This window comes from Salvia hispanica, chromosome 4 (assembly GCF_023119035.1).
Source record: "Salvia hispanica cultivar TCC Black 2014 chromosome 4, UniMelb_Shisp_WGS_1.0, whole genome shotgun sequence".
Lineage (NCBI taxonomy): Eukaryota > Viridiplantae > Streptophyta > Magnoliopsida > Lamiales > Lamiaceae > Salvia > Salvia hispanica.
In genome coordinates, this window is record NC_062968.1 from 41873617 (window position 1) to 41894486 (window position 20870).

A 20870-nucleotide genomic window follows, 5' to 3' on the forward strand; every position below is an offset into this window, starting at 1 on the left:
GAGATGGTGAGTGTGGCCGGGGCAGAGGGCCAAGTCTTAATTCTTACTCCATTGTCGGTGTTGATGAAGGTGCACCCCTCCACAGTTATCCTTTTCACGTCTTTCTCCTGCATGTTCCTTCCTAAACTGCCGATGCTAATGCCATGCCCTGGCCCGCATTTCACGTTCTTGATGAGCACATCACTAAGGTCATCCTGTTAGGTTTGGTATACTGAAAAGCATGTTTCGAGCAAGTTTCGCTCGAATAGAATCTTGCTTGTATACGTAAAACTCTATAATCCACTTTTAACCTGATTCAAAAGGATTTCTTCTGTCTTCTTTATTTAAGTCCTAGTATTCTAGTAAGATCAGCCCACACTGATATTGGAGTACAGTTCGGGAACCAGAGAGAAGATCCGTGGTCTAGTATTGAAGATCATCTCGTGGAGAAGGCGCAAGCAATCGTCGATTCTTTGGAGAATCAAATCGGTAACCTTAAACCGTAGTATTCATGTTTTAGGATTTACTTTCTATGAGCATGAATTATTTGCGTTCTAGCATGCAATTATATGTTAAACATGTGAATTGATTAATCGCATAATCGGTCAAATAGATCCTTGTCTGATTTATTTGTTTTGTACAAGTCTTCCGCTGTGCAAGGGGCACCAAACCCCATCAATTGGTATCAGAGCCAATTTTTGGCTCTGATTATGTGGATTAATTTCATGTTATGTGAATTGCTTGAATGCATGAGTTCTTCGTTTATGTGTTTTATTTACTGTTGAACGAAGAAGCCCAAGGTTCCATGAATGTTGGAGACGTGACTTTTGGAATCTAATTCCTAATATTAGTAATCATAACATAATTATTATGTGGTAATGATTATCTTGACTCCAATGGTTTTGAATAAGTGCATGAACGAATTTTTTTTTCGTGAATTGTGAGTCAATTCGATCGTCGGTTCGCCTCTCTTGGGCTGAGCGGACGGATGCAGCAGCTTCCACAGCGGCAGCCCAGTACCGGAGTTGATAACGTAGCAGCGCACGGGCTGTCAGAGGCAGCGGCATGGCAGTGGGTGAAACGTTGCAGCGGCGCTGGCGGCTGTAGAGTCGACGATGTCGCAGCAGCAGCGAGCAGCGCCGGTGAGCAACGATTCCAACACTGCAGCAGCGGCCGTGCTCTAAGGCGGTCAGCAACAGCTGCAGTCGACTGCAGCAGCGATCAGCCGTGATCAGCGACGGTGATCGCCCCACAACAGCCGCTGCGAAGCTGGCATCGCAGCAGCGACGACGACGCTGCGGTGAAGTGGGAGTCCGACGGAGAGCTAGATTAGGGTTTACCCTATGCGCGACGCTCGCGCGGGTTTACCCGCGCGACGTCGCATCGCTTCGTCCAGTGACTTCGCTTTCCAAAATTGATTTAGGGTTTCCTAATCTTTGGATTCAATTTTGGAAATATTTCAAGATTAATTTGGAAATAAGATTTGAATATATCTTTTGTAGATTTTATATATTATATAAGATTTGATTTTGTATTAAATCATGGATTAATTATAGATTTTATCCTTATTTTATGGACTTGTAGGGATTTAAATCCTAGATGAATCCTAGTTAAATTTGGATAATGAGAATCTAATATTTATCTATATCCTATGGATTAATGTGGATTTATCCCTTGATAAATCCTAGTTGGATTTAGATAATGATAATATTATTTTATTCTTATCCTATGAGTTTATATGAATTTATTCATAGATAAATTCTAGATGGATTTGGATAGTGATAATATAATATTTTATTCTTATCTTATAGATTTATATGGATTTGTTCCTAGATAAATCTTGGATAGATTTGAATAACTATAATATAATATTATTTAATTCTATGGATTTATATGGATTTACTCCAAGTTAAATCCTAGATGGATTAGGATTAATATTAATATTAATTTATTTTATCCTATGGATTTGAATAGATTTAATTCTATTAAGACAAATCTTAGATGGATCAAAATAAGTATTAATCCAAGTTATCCTTATCATTTGGATGTATGTCCTAGATAGATTAGGATGTTAATGATATATAAGAAAATCCTTAATTAATTGGATTTAGATAAATTTATTTATCTAAGAAATCCTAAGTAATGTTTGATATATTCTGGATGTCTATTCTAAATAGAATTAAGATTTGTATAAATCTTGGTTGATTGGATTTTATTTGTCTTAAGGATTATGATGGAAGTGTTTCTATCTAGTAATATCCTAGTACGATTTAAATAATGATAATCCTAGATCAACGTTATCTTGAATTGTAGGATTTGATTTTATCGAAATAAAATCTAGAATAATCCTAAATGGATTTAGATAGTTAACTCTATCTTGATAAATCCTAAATAAATTTGGATAAACATTATCCATGATAAAACTTAATTATTTAATTGATTCCCCCTTGACTAGATTAAATAATTTTCGATGATTATCATGTGTGTTTAAATGCCATGCATTAAATGGGTTTATCTGTTTATTTGGTGTTTATCTATTTTTAAGTGGATTATCTGCTTTATCTGCTTATGTGATAATTATGCAAAAACCATATAAAAATATCTAAGTGATGATTACAACAAGTGCGTTGTATACGGTCTCCATCGGTTGGACTGCCAAATTTTGTGAAGCTGATTTTCTAATATTATCGCCACCTACAGAGTAGGGACAATAATCCTACGAAAACAGTAAGTTCATAAGGGCGGACTTCTCACATAATAAATAGAATGAACTAGAAAGTGGTTCCCAATATTATTGCCACCTGCAGAGTGGGGACAATAATCCTAAGGAACTGCGAGTTTCAGGGTTCAATCAGAATTTATGAGATAGCTTGATTTTGTTATCAACACATGAACATTGTTATGGGAGTGTGTTGTAGAAATAAAATTCTGTAATGCTAAATCTGATGGTCGTGCTTAGGCAGCATTAGGCGTGTCAACCTCCAGAGGAGGAAGCTATTGATGCGTCGGTGTTGTGACCAGGAAAATTGTCAAAATTTTAATGCGTATTAACCTCCAGAGGAGGATACAATTTATTAATTTTGCTGTTGTAAGATACATAATTGTTTTGTGGTTATTTGTGATTATGTATTGAGCATGAGTATGTGATAATAAGTTTATTTGCCAAATCTTCATTATGTCATTTAATATTTGTCTGCGATCCTTAAAGAAAGTAAACTCGAATGCCTAAATTATGTAGACCGGAAACAAAAATGGATAAGATTCTCATCGCTGAAAGCTTGGAGTTTATACTCAATGATTCATGTCCTCCATTTCCTCGACATAATTCCACGAAGAATGTTCGAGAATGCATTATGCATGTACTTGACAAGCTCTTTGAGGAATAAGGTCAAGCTATTTTCCTTTAAGTAGCTCGACAAGTCTTGGTTAATGACGATGAAAGATGGATATCAATAGAATCTGTCAAGATGATTCGATTGGAATATCCTAGAGTGACAGAATGTTTTGAGGATCTTTTGATCACTCAAATAGTTTCTGACACAAGTCATCGCCTAAAGTAACAAGAAATGACTATAAGAAGGTTTAACTGAAAAGTAGAAAATCTTCAGAATAATAGTCGTTGTGTTACTATTAGAGGAAAGTAACATGATAGATGGCGAATTCATAAAGGCTGCATTTTTCTTAAGTCCTAGTTCATTTGAACAAAAGACTAGATATGGAAATGGGAGAGCCTGGATTGTCATCGAAGTTTGTTTAAAGCGAGAAAAGATGCTTTGTGAGTTGGATTGACCTATTTTATAGAAGGACAATGACTTACATGACAATGCAACTTCTAAGTAAGAGATCTTGATCCAGTTAGGTTTTTGTTGCAGTGGGAGCTATTAATGCTCAACTATTGTTTTATGGTTGATGCTTAAGGCATCATAGTATTAAAATAATATAAGTGCGACAAGGTTGAGTATTCAACAACACATCAACTTCTTAATCATTGAATGATAAAGTATTTATGGCTCTTAGCCTTAAGGCCAAGAAAATACTTAGAAATTGTTCGAACTGATCTAGACTATCAAGATTTTAACATTTCGTTAAATAGCTTGACAGTTGAGAAAGTCTGTTTGATGCACTATGAGTTAGAATCATTTGATTTTTCAAGAGATTCAGAATACTTATAGAAGTGCAACATAGAAAGACTAGCAAGTCTCAATGGTTTACACCATAAGGAGACGAGCAAAGGGTTATGATCAGTAGTGGGAGTCTAATCTCCATTAACGAATCCAAGCATTCATCTAATGAATGGGATAGTTATGTAAGAAGGAATCGAAGTCTTTCTAAGACAAGTTTGATTAAGTGATGAGTTGTACTCATTAAAATCTTATCATTGATGGGATAAACATTAAAGAAACTACCAACATCAGTACCTTCTACAAAACACGAGTTGTGGACTAGAGCGTCTCTAGTCTAGCACATCTCAAGGTGTAATGTTGTTCCAACACGTGTTGGAAAAGTGTCCAAGAAATTGGAGTTGAGTACTGAGGCATGTTTTAAGGTTTGTCCCAAATGATGTAAGGTTATAAGTTCTGTAATCTTCAAAGATATAATTCTTGTATGAAGATCAAGAGATGAACTACAAGCCTAACAACGTGATAACTCTCAAAATAAAGAGAGAGATATCGGATTTTCCACATTACCAAGAAGTCATACCATTAGAAACTTTTGCACTAATAAAATCAACTTCAGTACCTAAGATTGTAAGAACCATATCGTAGTGGGAGCGTTCCACTGGAACACAACAAGTTCATGGGTCTAAGAGTGTCGTAAGACTCAGTCTTAGATTAACTTGAACATAATCCCTTTAACTACAATGTAGTATTGGTTAATTTGGATATTCATCCTTGAAAAGGTGATAGATTCCAAACTACAATCTAAGATAGACAACATGTTTTACAAGACTTGCAATACTACCTACAGGCTGTGTCAGTCAGTGGGAGCAAGTATCTTTGCAAGTGTAAATATGGATCTTAAATGGCTAGACAATGACAATGGGTTATGCCCAAAGAGAATTATCTTCTCGCTATCGTTGTGCCAGGATTTATTCGATCCTATTGTCTATTAGAACTTACATAAATTAGAATGTATGTATTATGATTGTCAAGACAGCCTTCTATAAATAGAAGTCTTGAGGAAATCATCTACTAGAACATTCTAATGGATATGTAATTAAGGGCAAGAAACGCATGATTGGAAGCTTATAAAGACCTTCGTGGTCTTAGGCAAGCATCTAAATCAGAGTATATGTGTTTTATCAAAATTGTCAAATATTTGGAATTTGACTTGTGTCCTTAACAGTGCTGTAAGCACAAGGAAGTTGAAAGTGCATTACATATGGTATTATTGGTACTCTACGATGATGAAATCTACAAAAGTTGCAAACAACTAAGATTGGCATCTAGCGTAGGAAACTGGTTGTCTACCCAGTTTAAGATAAATGATTTAAGAGAAACTAATTACATTCTTAGCATCTAAGTCCTTTTAAGATTGCTAGAAAGAATGTTGAGATTCTCTTAGGAATCCTATATCTACACATTGCTTGGAACATTTAAGCATTAGAAATTCCATGAAAAGGTTTATACCTCTCAAGATGGAATTGTCTTGTCTCTAGTCAAGTGTCGTTTGACGCTTAGTGAGATCAAGAATTATGAGACTAGTTTCGGAGATAGTTGTCTCATGTATGCTATAATGTGTACTAAGTTTGATATTAGTTGTGCTTATGCATAGCAAGTATATATCATATTAACCATGGCAAAGGATTTTGATTGAGGTAATGAATATACCCTAGTGCTTGAGAAAGACTAGTAACTATATTCTAGTTTACCAGTCATTCATGTAATGTCCTTGGGGTTACACTGTCTTAGTTTTATGACTAATCAGTGATCGAGTAAGTCATCCTCTGAATATGTGTTTACCTTAGGAATATCTTCCTAATAGCTTTAATCGTAAGTTTGAGTATGCCTATGAGTATTATTTTTTATTACTCTAGTGAAGGCTAACTCAAGGGACACACGAGTTTATTAAGCTAAGCAATCACATATGGGGATGAAATTAATTAAAGATCAAGTACGCAGCAAAGACATTATGGTGAAAAAGATATTATCAGAGAACAACCAAGCAGATTTTTCTTTCACTTAGTGAAATGAATGGTAGTTCGATATATCTAGTATCAATACCTGCTTTGTGTATAAGTGGGAGAGTTTTTGGCAGTGGGTATACTCGAAAGCATGTTTTGAGTATAAGTGGGAGATTGTTAGGTTTGGTATACTGAAAAGCATGTTTCGAGCAAGTTTCGCTCGAATAGAATCTTGCTTGTATACGTAAAACTCTATAATCCACTTTTAACCCGATTCAGTATTATTCGAGCAGTCTCGCACGAATAGAATCACTATTATTATTACATTGTGTTTGCTTGTGCATTTATAAGATGTTTTACAAACATTTAAATGCATAAGAAGTAAACAAAGTCTAAGTCTTTTGCTTAGTAGACCGGTTGTGGGCGTCGTCCACTTTAAGGTAACACGGTCAGATCTATGCAATGCTTTGCAAAAGAAAAAGAAGAATTTCACAACCTAGATAGGCTTTGACTACCTATCGTGAAAGGTTGCAATGTCAGTCCGCATATTTCTAAGCCTTACTGAAATAAGATGACATTGGTGTGGTATAGCACTGAACGGATCTAACAGCAAGACGTGTCTTTATGCTATCTACTGAAAGACTAGGTCTTGATAAAATATTATTTCTTAATCTACATATGTTAGCATTGAGCATACGGTATTGATTATGCACTACTTTGACTTATCAAATGGTGCGGGTTTTTCGCAACCCAATAATCCTGATATATTGGGTAGTGGTGATTAATATCTAGCGGTGCTAGGATTGCTATTATGTTGAAACGTGCACGAGGTGAGTCTCGTTTGATAATGTCCTCAAGAGGAGCTCGAACAAGGTTTTATTATTCGGAAAACTGGCCAGTTGGAGTTTTATTACTCTATGAATAATAAATAAATGTTTCTTGCTAAGTCCACTCTTGGAATTAATAAGATATTAATTAATTAAGTCCATAGCAGACATTAATTAATTAATGGACATTTATATCTTAAGCGCGGGAAATAAATAATAAAAGTGGAAACCCGGATTACTTGTAATTTCGGATTTGGATGGGGAGAGTTCAATATTACTTCTGTAGTGGCTGCTCGTAATATTCCAATATAAGCTTGTATTAAATTGTGGGTTCAATTTAATTAGTAAAAAGCTAATTGGGCGAGCCCATATCCAAAACCTTCCATAGATCCCTGTCTGGGCCCAAAAGGAACTTAATATAAATAGGAGAATAAAGGAGACAGAAATAACACAATTTTTCATTATTGTATTTTTCGAAAATTTCAGCTCCCAGCTGTAGGAATTTTCGAATTCCACTCCTATTCTCAAAAGGATTTCTTCTGTCTTCTTTATTTAAGTCCTAGTATTCTAGTAAGATCAGCCCACACTGATATTGGAGTACAGTTCGGGAACCAGAGAGAAGATCCGTGGTCTAGTATTGAAGATCATCTCGTGGAGAAGGCGCAAGCAATCGTCGATTCTTTGGAGAATCAAATCGGTAACCTAAACCGTAGTATTCATGTTTAGGATTTACTTTCTATGAGCATGAATTATTTGCGTTCTAGCATGCAATTATATGTTAAACATGTGAATTGATTAATCGCATAATCGGTCAAATAGATCCTTGTCTGATTTATTTGTTTTGTACAAGTCTTCCATCTTAGTGGCAGTTGACTACGTGTCAAAATGGATAGAAGCCAAGGCCACAAGCACTTGTGAATCTAAAGAAGTCACAAAGTTCCTCAAGAGTCATATATTCAGCCGATTTGGGATACCAAGGGCAATCATCTCCGATCAAGGGACTCACTTCTGCAACCGAACAGTCGAAGCATTGATGAAGAAGTACGGAGTTCATCACCGCCTATCCAGTCCTTACCACCCTCAAGCCAACGGGCAGGCAGAGATCTCAAACAGGGAAATAAAGAGCATTTTAGAGAAGACAGTCAACCCCTCCAGAAAAGATTGGAGCACAAGGTTGGAAGATGCTCTGTGGGCATATCGGACAGCCTACAAAACTCCTATAGGGATGTCCCCCTATCGCATCGTCTTTGGGAAGATGTGTCACTTGCCAGTGGGAATTGAACACCGAGCATACTGGGCAGTACAACAGGTTAATGTGGATGCTAAGGCCTGTGAAGAGGAAAGGAAGCTACAACTACAAGAGCTGGAAGAACTCAGATTGGAGTCGTTCGACTCAGCCATGTGGTATAAAGAGAAAACAAAGATGTGGCACGACAAAAATCTGAGAACCAAGGATCTCCAAGTTGGTCAGAAAGTACTACTCTTCCAGTCAAGACTGAAGCTAATGCCTGGGAAGCTCAAATCCAAATGGGCAGGACCTTACATTATCACTGCATTACGTGCTAATGGAGCGGTCGAGATTTCAGGGAGTATCCCTAACTCCGAACCTTTTGTCGTTAATGGACATAGATTGAAAATATATAGGGAAAATGAAGAGGTGTGTGTAGTGGAAGAAATTCCACTACACTTTAAGAGCGTCTAAATGACCAGTAGGAAAGGGATTTGAAGTTTCACTTGGTCAGCGGCATAAGTATTGTACTTACTGACCGGGTAAAACTTCAAATACCCTTAGTAATGATGTAAATATTGTAAATATTTGGTAATTTAATTTAAGTTAAGAAGGAAAAACAACAAAAAGATTTTTCGGATCTTAAATATTAATTCGGAGTTCGTACTGACCACGAGGATACCACTTGGGTGAAACTCTGAATTATATTAAAGAGCCATTTATTTACTTTTTTTCTATTTCTAGCTAATTGAGAAGAGGGAGTTGAGTAAAGTTTGAATTTTGGGCGTGTTGCAGCTTTGCAGGCGAGTGCAGAGGCTGGGAGGCGCGTGAGGCAAGGACGTGACAAGCAACGTCCAATCGGCTGCCAGCAAGCACAACCGCCTCCCACACGAAGCGTCTCAACCGAGCGACCGCCTACAACCGGTCAAAACCCTCAACTACCCACCACTCTATAAAACACCCCACCGCCTACTCCCCTTCACTTTACAAACCCTTACCTGCACTCTCTCTCTCACAACCACCACCCCCACTCCGAAAAACTACCACCCACTACAGAAACCACCGCAAACCACCACCGGTACAGTCATGGCAAAGAGAAAGGCAACCAACAACCCGGCATCTACCACCGGCGAAGCCTCGTCAGAACTCCAGCCAGCAGCCGAGTCGCGGCCGCCAAGCCCACAACGATCACAACCACCGCCGACGACACAAATTCCGGCGATGGTTCCTTTAGACGCACTGGCGGCGTTTCTAAGGCAACAAGACCCCAACAGAGACTGGGCAACAACCCTAGCCGGATTTAGCCTAACCGGAGGAATGCCGGCGACATCAAACCCTACCCCAACTGCAACCACAGAAAACCCACCCACCACCACCCCAAAAACCTCAATTCCAACGTCCGAAAATATTTCCTCAACAATTGCTGCACAATCAGAACCCTCCCACCCTTCTCCCATACACCAACAAACAGAGCCGCTGGACGTCAGCCCTCTTTCCGCCTATCAAGATCCCAACTGGGGAGAAACAGAAGACAAGGAGAGTGGAGGGAGAGCAAGCGAGAGCGAGAAAGGTGAAGCAGAGGAGATTAGGGCCACTGACGCAAAAATCGATGTAGCGGAGGAGGAGATAGATCTGAACGAGACGGCCAGGAAGCAAGGGATAATGACGGATGAAGAATTCCAAACGGTTTTGGGCAAAGGGGATCGAATCGTGGTAAACCCTGAAGGGGTGGCTGAGGTACTGGACCTCGCATCCCAGGCAGTAGGGAAGGGGGAAGCAACAAAGGAAGCGGAAAGGTCGGAAGGGGTAGCCCACCAATCAGTAGAGGAGAAGACAGACGAACAACCGAAAAGGGCCGAACAACTTGAAGAGGAGAGACAAGAGCCAGAAACACATCAAGAGGAAGCCTCAGTGGTAACTAAACCCAAACCAGTAAAGAGGAGGCTAGTGTTGAAAAACGACCCCAAGGCAGAAAGGCAGAAACCCCAAAGAGTGTCACAGAGATGTTTAGGAAAGTGGACGTCCAACAAGGCAGGAGCAAACACCGCAGCAGATGCAGTGGAGGTTTCGAGTGATGACGAGAAGACTACTCCTACAAAACCTGGGGAGGAGCCCTCGAATGCTAGCCAGGAGGACACCCAAATGGCAACAGGGACAGTATCAGCAACGCCGACTGACCAGGAGGAGAATACTGACAAGGTGGCTGAGGGTCTGGACCTCGCATCAGAGTCAGTAGGTCGGGAGGAGGCAGCAAGAAGTGATACTAGTGCCCGCATGGTGGCCGAGCCTACCGCCCAGGAGGACACTTCAACACAAGCCGACGAGGAAGCAGAGGCAATGGATATCGAAGAAACCAAGTACATTCAAGAAAGGAAGAGGAAGGGGAAAGCCCCTGTCAAGAAGAAACAAGTCATGAAGAAGCAGCGCACTGCCAATGCAAGCATAGTGATCAGAGAGCCGGAAGAGAAAGAGAGATCAAGCGACACCGACTACACTTCCAGCGAGGATTCTGACTCAGAGAGTGATATCTCTCTGGAAGGAGAAGACTATCACGAGCAGCAGCTCCCAGACAACCACCTTGAACTAGTCCACCCTCCGGTAGAGAGGATCGTGTACCGGCGGTGGAGGGTAACGCTCACCGATGAGCTTATGGAGGACATGAAGCACTACGACACCAAAAAGCTTCAAGATGCATTTGACGACAAGGATGACAGTAGCAAGCAAGTCAAATGCGGAAAGGTACTCCATATACCCTCTTTGGATGAGTTGTCTGTTCGTGATTCCTTCCTGGCCAGTATGGAAGCATTGGGTTTTGAATGGCTGTTAGAGAATAGGGACCCAGAGATATCTGTGAGATTAGCGAAGGAGTTCTTCACCACGTTTAGGTTCCAACTCACTACGGACCTAGACGAGGTGTCAATCTCCTTTAGGATATTCGGTGGAGAACTGTCGATGAGTCTGATAGAGTGGACTGTGCGATTGGGTATGTGTAGCCTGGAGGAGGCTATAGGTCCGGACTGGAGAAGCCGTGAGAGGGGGGTACCGAGGCGACATATAGAATTTGAGCCCCAGGAAGCCTGGGAGGAGCTAACCCACCCCAATGCTGGCCAGTTCGCCTCCACAAAATCCAGATCCACCCACTTCAACAATTCCATGCTACGATTGGTGCAGCTCTACTTAGGCTATAACCTACTGGGGCAGAGCAACTCCGCTGCAAGAACGTCCATGACCGAATTGTACTTGGTATGGTGCGCTAAGCATGGAAGGAAACTGCACCTAGGGTTTTGGACAGCCTACCAATGCCACCTGATAGCCACCTACCCAGCCAGAAACTTGTCGCTCTGCCACATACTAGGAGCCTTCGTGCGCAACAACATCATCATAACAGAGGCAGAGGACCTGTCTCCAATGTACATGGTCGACGCTCCTGGCCTATTTGATATACCCTTCTTCGTCCGCACCAACTTGGTATACTACAGAGAAGGTGTACCCCAGTTCTACCCAATGGGAGAAGCCCCTGGAGGAAGGGCACAACAAGGCCAGGAGGTGCAAGCTGCCCAGATCGACCAAGCGCAGAGGCTGAGGCAAGAAAATCTGGAGAGGGCAGTGACTGAGCTGGCTGAGGAGAATAGACAATCGCGGGCAGAGATGGCGAAGCTGACAACCCTAATGGAGAGCATACTAAAGGAGTTGGCAAGAGGGAAAGCAAGCAGTGGAGCTGGAACAAGCGGACATGGAGGACAGGAAGAAGAACCCACCGGACCTGAGGAAGAAGACGGCGATGGACAACAGGAGGATGATGACAACCAACCCGGACCTACTGAAGAAGAACCAACGGACCCACCTGCACAGAACCCTGCCCCAAGAAGGAGCAGGAGGAACATCTGATCGAACCACCCCCAACTGACCAGTTAGTTTTCTTTTTATTTTTTTTAAGTTTTTTCTTTTGTTTATGTTTTCGTACTTTTTTTTAAATAGGTAGATTTATGTGTTTTAATTGTATGCAAACCCCATTCATAACACTTAGCCTATTTAATAGTCTAAGTGTGAGAAGTAAAGGGTTTGCTACTTTTTGTGCATATGGTTATTATGTTTTTCTTTGTGTTTTGTCGTGGGCATGTTACCTCACACTTAGCCTACTGCGTAGTCTAAGTGTGAGGAGTTTATATGTTTATATTTCATGTTTGTAAATATTTTGCTCTGTTTTGTTTATAAATCTAGGTATATATCTGAAACTCTCCCACTTAGCCTATTGCATAGTCTAAGTGTGAGAAGTTTTTAGATATAATATGTGTTTGTTATAAGTGTGTGTCTGTCATACTAGCCATTCCCAATTTTCACTTCACAGCCCGTATCTGGGGCAGACACTTGTGAAGTGAGAGGGGGGAGCAAATGGCCAGTATGACATGTATATATGTGTTATTTGAGTCAGTGCATGTTAGTTTTTTTTTAGGTTTGTTTAGGTCTAGGAATTATGTGTTATGTTTTATGAATGGGCTTAAAACTCAACTGCCTCGAACTGACGGTGAGGGGAATTGAGGGAGATAAGGCATGCCGGAAAACAGAAACCACCCCCTCCAGTAACCCCTAGTCAGTATAGATGATGCAAGTATGAAGGAAAAACTCATCCCTTAGGTCAGACACGAAAGCCCTCTTAAAAGGTGAGTTAGAAACCCCAAAGTGGAACTACTTTCCACTAAGTACTGAAAAAAAGAAGAGAGGCTACCACATGATGTCTAGGGCAAGGTGACCGCGTGTAGCAAACCCTGAAGGCAGTAGGAAACACCCCCATAAAAAAAAAAAAATAAATAAAAAAGAAAAAAAAAACTACCCTTAGAACCCCATTTTCTAGCCTAACTTATACCCCGAAATAACCCATCAGCCACTGGAACTGTGTGCGTGCAAGGCATGAGGCAAGGAAGCAACTGCCCAGGAGGACATACAAAAGGAACCAGCTGAAGAAAAGAAAAACAAAGAAAGAAGGAGAAAATCGATCTGAAGTTTCCAGATCCAAAAAAATAGAAGAAGGAATAAGGGTGGCGAAGCCACAGAAAGAAAAATTGAAGAAAATGGTCGCAGATACTTGACCACAAAAAGAGAAAGGAGAAGAAGGAATAAGGGTGGCGAAGCCACGAAGAAGCTACTGACCAGTTGGAAGCCAATGTCAGAAATTGTCCAGCCAAAGAAGAAGCCCTAGCCAGAAGCCCGAATGCACACAGTTCTCCCTCATCAAATAAGTAGTTATTGTTGGACCTTAGAGCCTTAGGGACAACTACCCCAAACATTACAAGCCACTAGCCCCATTACAAGCCTTAAAGACCTTCGGGAGCTGCATGTGAGATCTGAGTCCGAAACATCTGTGGTTTAGCATTGAGAGAAAACAGTCCTAACATCCCCTGTGAGGAATGAGTGACTGAGTGAACCCAGTGTTTGGCCTAGGATTGGGTGATCCTGACAAGCAGATATACTGACTGGGGAAGAAAAGGGGGGCGGCGGAAGTTCAAGGCTGCCTAAGGCCGGATTGCACCTGATCTCGAGGGGAAGGGTGGTTGAAAATATAGCCTGTTCTATGTGTTTAAGTTAACTATATGTGTTATGTGTTTGTGTCGTTATTTTGTTTTCTTTTCTTTTGCGTCAGAGTCTTGAGTCTAGTTAGGTAGAGTCGGTCAGGGGGAGTAACCAGGCTCGAATTCGACTTATTTCTTTTTGTTTGTCTTCACGCTTGAGGACAAGCATGTGGTAAGTGTGAGCAGTTTGATAAGTCGTATTCTAAGCCTTGGTTACTGGTCAGTATGTCGTGAAATGCATGTATTATCTGCAAAACAGTTGCTTAAGTGTGCAGGATTGAAGGATCCAAGTCAGTAGGAGACGATTCGGGTGACGCAAGTGAAAAGGGCGCCAGAAGGGTGCGATACTGACCAGGATGCATGCCAGAGAAAAGGCTCGAGATGGAGAAGGAGGATAGCTGGGATGATCATTGACAAGGGCAAAAAGGTCAAAGTGCGGGAGAAGTCTACCCTAAAAGCAAGGGCAAGCCTCCCTATAAAAGAAGCCACTTGGAGAGAGAGAAGGAGTTCGGTTCGGAGCTCTCAGTTCGGAGTTCGAAAATTACACTTAGTAGAATTCTCTCTAGAAGATCCATCCTTCAGCATTATCCACCTCTCGTTCCTCGCCACAGCCATGGTCACTTGACGTCCAGAGTTTGCCGGAGAAGTCATCAGTCCGTCGTTCCAGCCAGTTATCGTAGCAGTGTAGTAGTATCATCGCCCGGAGTGGCACAAACAATCTTAATCGCTTTCTTAGTTTAAAGTTTACTTGTTTTCATCATTTAAGTTATTTGCAAACACTCATCGTTGTTGCTCTTTTGAAGTACTTTGTTATTTTCCAACATTTGCATTATGAAGTTTCTATTTCGCATGTCACTTTGGTTCGAGTTTGCTTCATTCTGCCTAGGAAAGTTAGATTTAGTTATTGCTTTTAATTTCTAAGTGCTTTCTTATTGGGAGTTGTTGATTCGAAGTTGTAGCTAGTTTAGTCAAGTTTTCGTGCATGAGTTTCTTTTCTGCGCCGTGATTACCACCTTGCATGTCAGTCAGTAGAAGTAAAAGTTGCAGTTTACCGTTTAATTTAAGTTTAAGCATTTTAATCGATGGATCTTGAGTTTGAGTTTATGAATCTGAAGTTTAGTTATGGTGTTTGAGCTTACATGATTCTTGTCAATACTTGGTGAAGAAGAAAACGTCAAAATCAACTTTATTTGGACCACTTTTACTTTTAAGTTACTTTTGCTTTTGTTCCCTACTTTTCAGATGTACTATCCAGACCTGTCAGAAAGCCCCCAGCCATCAGATATACCTTGTTGTCTAAATTTTCCCTTTTAGTAACTGTCCACTTTCCATATGTCTCTGATACACCTTGTCCCCTATTTTCACGAACACTCCCACATGTCTGTTATTTTCCCGCCTACTAGTCAGTAGAGTACTACCTTTATTTCCTGTCTAGGTAAAATCTCAACCCAAGCGTGGTAGCTAACCAAACACCCAGGAAAGTCACCACAGTTACCTAAACGTGTCCATCCTCGTGGGATTCGACCCTTACCTCCACTATACTAGCCAGTAGAAGTGGGTTGAGGAAATTTGTTTGAAGCCAGGTCCCGGTTATCGTACCAACGACTCAGCTGGGTCGGGAATCACTTCCTGATCGGTTGGATACACTCGAATTTACATACGAAAAACTAGGAAACAAACCTGACCGCATCACAGATCCAGAGCAAGATTGTCACATATCCTCTTTAATCCAATGATGCAAATAATTCTGATGCTATATAAAAATATATCCATAGCACCACTCACATATTCAATATTCCACCATCAATATCAAATAACACATAACCAATTTAATCTCACATAATATACTTCGAATATTTACTCCAATTTAACACATAGTAATCAATCATATAAAATATATAAAATTAAAAGTGTGATTTATACACACCTGATTATAATACGAAAACTTACTGAACCCTTGAATCCAAGTTATGATTTATAACCCTCAATCCTGTTTGCCGAAAGCTTTTTTGTTATGGTCTTTTTTTTTCCCGGACCTCTTCTAATATCTCTCTCTAAAAAGTTTTGCATATCAAGAATGTATGATTGTATACAAATATTATCATTCGCACTAGCCGACTCAAACAATTAAATTGGAAGGTAATTAATCCAAGTGGCATGTCCTAAGTACTCAAGGTGCTACGTGTCACCTATAACATATCTAATTGTGGAGTGAAGATAAGTTTACAAAAATTCATTCAAAAGTCAAAATACAATATATAAATAGAGTTAGTAATTAGGAGATTAGTCATACTCAATTTTGTTCCTATATATAAGAACGTACATATTTATATATTAATGTACAAAATACTTCCATAATACCATGCACTCATCCACGTAACATATGCACACACATTTAAATAATTATGGCATATATACACTAATTTAATTATATAGTGTGTACAAATTTATATTTAAAATTCTCGTGTATCAAAACTATCTATATATTCGACTATATCGAGTCGATCATAAAAATAAATATATTATCTATGACACACTTTATATCTCTGTAATATAAATGACAATATAATATTCAATGAAATATAATATAATAATATGCAAAATGATGCAAGTTTCGGGTTAGGGATGTCACAATGATAGTTCAATGATAGTTCAATGTACGCATAAAATATGAGAATAAGATTACTCAATCCGACGAATGATTTATTAATAGTATATCATACGTTTTGCTTTTGCATTATAGTATTATACCATGTGGGACGTGATCAAATGCAAACTCTAAATATTGTACAAACTCCAAACTATGATTTGGACCGTTAGAAAATATCAACAGATCATGAAATAATAGCAACAAAAAATGTCAACACAATGTCAACGGTTGATGTTGTGTTGAAATTGTGTTGACATTGTATTGATATTGTGTTGATATCATAATCTTGAAATTTTATACTGTGTTGACATTATGTTGATATTGTGTTGAAAAAGTTTGGAGTTTGTACAATATATGGGCTTGCATTTTATCACTACCCTATACCATGTTGTGTAATGTTTTATTTTTAGGGTCATAGGATGTCAGTGCAATCCACGATATGTGGATTGGCTTGAATAACTCACTAAATTTAGAGGTTAGGAGTTAATAATTTTCAACCTGATAAATTACAATCAGATTAGCTCACACCGAATAGCTTGTAACTTGAATGGACCAGACCTAAAATCCGATGAACTGGCCCAATGAGTTGGACCTAAATACAACTATTATCTATTATTTCTTCATGTCTAACACATAATTCAACATTTCATTATTTATTTTAAAATTACAAATATTATATAAAAAAAAAACTTCAATTTATATTATATATATACAAAATTTTATTAATATAATAATAGATAAATAAATTTAGAAAAATAATATTTCTAACTACAACAAATAATCTAATTCTAAAATATGCTTTAAAATTTCTCAAAATATGTTTACCTTTTATTTTATTTATTAAAATTTTGAATTAGAATGGAATTATGTTTGAGTTTAAATATATATCTTAAAATTATCATATTAAATGTTTGTCATCCTATAAATGTAATTAATTTTTATAATTATATATTGAATTAACCACATGTTAATTTTGTCGGTACCAGTCCAAATAACTCACTGGGCTAGTCTAAAACCCAAACAGTTAGGGTTAGGGTTGAATATTGTAACATGATAAAATCACAATCTGATTAACCCACACCCGATTAACCTGCAATTCGAGAAGGGTAGACTCGAAACCCGCTGGGCTGACCCAATTGAAAAGTCACGCTTTGGTTCGGCATTAGTTTTAGAAAATGTAATGAAAAGTGGGTTGAAAAATTAGTTGAATGTGAATCTTACTTCTATATATTCATTTTATAATAAAATATGAGTAGAATGAGTTAGTGGAATGTCAGATGACTGAGATTCATTATAAAAAATACTATTACATCTGTCCTACAAGAATATGCACTTTCTAAATTTATAAACTCTTCTCTCTAATGAGGTGTAACTCATTTTCTACTAAAAATATTTTAATTACTTCTTTCTTTCTACTTTTCTTTTACTTTATCAACTATGCATTAAAACTCGTGTTCAACCAAAAGTGCATATTCTTATGGAACGAGATGAGTAAAAAATAAATGTGACTACTAGTATTGACGGATGAATCGAAAAAAATAACTAAGTAACAAATAATAACAGTAGGAGAGAGTACTATTAGAGCATCTCCAACAAGGAAGGGTAAATAAAAGAGGTATATCATCTATATACCTCTTCAAAAAGTGAAATATACACTTCCAAAAATAAACATACTCCAAAGGAAAAAGGTATATAAAAAGGTAAATGATTTTTTAAACATAAAATAATAGTACAAAATGCATTAAAAAAATATAAAGTGTGATATCTTCTCAAATACCTTCTCCCTTGGAGAATGATTTTTCATGGAAATAAGACAAATATGGTAGTTATAAAATTTTACCTTTCCATTCAAAATAGAAAATATATAATACCTTCTCAAATCTCTCTCGCCTTGGAGAATGATTTTTCACGAAAAAAAGGTAAATATGGTAGTTATATAACTTTATCTCTCCACTTACCTCTCCATATGAAGATGCTCTTAGAGCATCCACAATAGGGTGGACACTTTGGCTGGACACTTTTACGTTTTTTGTCCATAGCCACTTTTTATTTGTCCACGGCCACAAAAAAAAGTTTCCGCAGCCACATTTGTTAGCCACATTTCACTTTATTTTTATTCTTTGTATATTTTAATTCAATTAGAATTTATATTTTAATTCAGTTAGAATTAAAATTATCGGACTAAAAATAACTAGAAAACGAGATAATAATAAAATTAAAAAAAGTGATGAGACCAAATATTCGTTGTGTTAAATGGATACCGGAAAATTGTACAACGAACATTTTATAAAAAAAAACATATAAAAACAAATAAAAACACCGCCACCATCTACTCGGTGGCGGAGTCGGAATCCTCTGCCTCTTCTTCGCCCGCCCACGCCGCCGCCGCCTGCCCTTGCCTGCCCCCGGCGCACCCGGCGCCGCTGAACCAGACCATCGCAGGGTCCTCTCTGATCCTACACATGAGCTCATAGTATATCGCCTTGGTGACCGGGTCGGTCGCGGACTCGTAGAAACGGCAGTTCTCTTGCGCTTGTTTCATCAACTGCACATCAGATTCCTGTTCAAGACCACATGGGGACCGAGGGCCCACGGACTGAGCTCCAGAAGGCGGCTGCGCGCTACGCGATCCAGACGCGGCCGCCGAGTAGCGGGAGGAACTTGCAGGCATTCGGGCGCTGCGGATACTGGCCTTTTGCCCCGGAGGGCGTGAGCGCCTAGTGTGTGTATCGAGAGGGCTCCTCCGTTTGGACGTCGTTGAGGTCGATTGATTGTGAGCCGCTGCTGCTGCTGTAGTTCCCGGCTCTGTTGCGTCTATTGCGCTTCGCCCCTTGAGCTTCAGTCTCCTCCGCACAGATGGCCATGAATTTTGAGCAGTTCTCGAGAACGAGAAACTCCTCCCAGTGGGCGAACTTAGGCTTCCATAGCTCGTTGTATTGGGAAACAGACAGAGCCTTCACATTGGTCGTTGCCGTAGATGCCCGCGAACTTCCTGGTGGGTGTCAGCATCCTCCCAAACTTTTTTTGGATCTGTTCCGCGTACGCGGTTTGGCGCCTCGCGGCTTGAAGTCATTGTAGGTCAACAAAACGCGCTTCCAAAAGCCCATCTCGGTCTGATCGGTGCCAACTACGGGGTCTGATGTGACGGCATCCCATGCCCTCGCCACAACAATCGACTCCTCTTTGGTGTAGTGCACGGACCGACTCACTACTGCTCGACTCGCTACCGCCGCTGCCGCTGCCATCCTCGTCGCCGCCCGGGTCGCACGCCTCTCCCACCACCGCCGTCGCCGCCGCCTCTCCCACCCCCGCCGTCGCTGCCTCCGCCTCCTCTCCCACCGCCGTCGCCGGAACATCTCGTCGGCGGGGTGTCCGGTAGGCCCGGACTCATCAGCCCCATCATCTGCTCCAATGTGAATCTATCGAAATCAGACAAAGGAGACTGGGTGCGCTGGAAAGAGTGAGAAGGGGTATCCAGACGCGGATGTTGGTCGAGTCCATAGTGGGTCAATAATCCCCGAATGCCGATCGACCCAAATTCCTCTAATGCGAGGACTGACCCCGATATTGGGTTTGTTGCCACGGCGGGGATGTCGGTGACCACTACTGGAATGGAGGGGGACTGGGACTCGATCCCCGGGGAGTGGGATTCGATACCCACAACTGAGATGGCTGGGAAGAAGGATAGTATCCGTATCCCGATTCTTCAATGCCGGGTGAATCTTCGTCTCTCCCGTGCATTTTGTATAAATTATGTAGAGTGAAATTGGATGTAGAGTGAAAATGGGTGTGGAGTGAAAATTGGTGGGATATTTATAAAAATAGGCAAAAAAAACAATTATAAATTTGAAATAAAAATAAAATAAAATAAAAGGCAAATCGGCGACCGCCGCCGCGGTTTCGCCATGCAAGATAGCCGCGGCGGCCGCCGCTTTTCTCTCTCCTCCGACTCGTCCTCGGCGCTTTCGGGGCGAAAGCCCTTCCGCCCCACAAAAGCCGTCCGCCTCCGGGGCGGACGCGTCCACCGCAATAGCCAGCCGCGGTTTAGCCGCGATCGGGGCGGCCGCCGCGCAGCCGCTATCGTGGATGCTCTTATAGCATTATCATGTGCAAGAGGGCAAATTTGAGATTTCAAATGGTAAATAAAGGTCATAAATAAACCTACAATCCTTCAACAGAATAGTAAGTTACAATAGTAAAAATTGATTCGAGTGAGATATAGTAGCATTTTAAATAATATCACTTCGAATGAAAAGAGCGAACGTGTCACCCGCATATTCTTCTATGGGAACAATTTACAGAGTAGAACTTGTGTCTGTTGATATAAATCCGTTATCATCACCGGGTCAATTAGACCACCTAGTATTGAGGAAATTTGTTATTGACAAAATTAAGCAAAGCCCTGTGAATAATATCGTCAATGTATTTTTAGAAACAAGAATAATAATAGCAACTTTTAGATAAATTTGGTGACTATGTATATAGTCACAACACC

General features: G+C 40.1%; 1 protein-coding gene across 1 annotated transcript; it reads left to right on the forward strand.

Moving 5' to 3' along the window:
• Window positions 1-7963: 7963 nt before the first annotated feature.
• Window positions 7964-8989, forward strand: LOC125221099. The gene is made up of 2 exons (XM_048123227.1): window positions 7964-8334; window positions 8962-8989. Exons 1-2 carry the CDS (start codon window positions 7964-7966, stop codon window positions 8987-8989), a joined length of 399 nt encoding a protein of 132 aa, XP_047979184.1.
• The last annotated feature ends 11881 nt before the right edge of the window (window positions 8990-20870 follow it).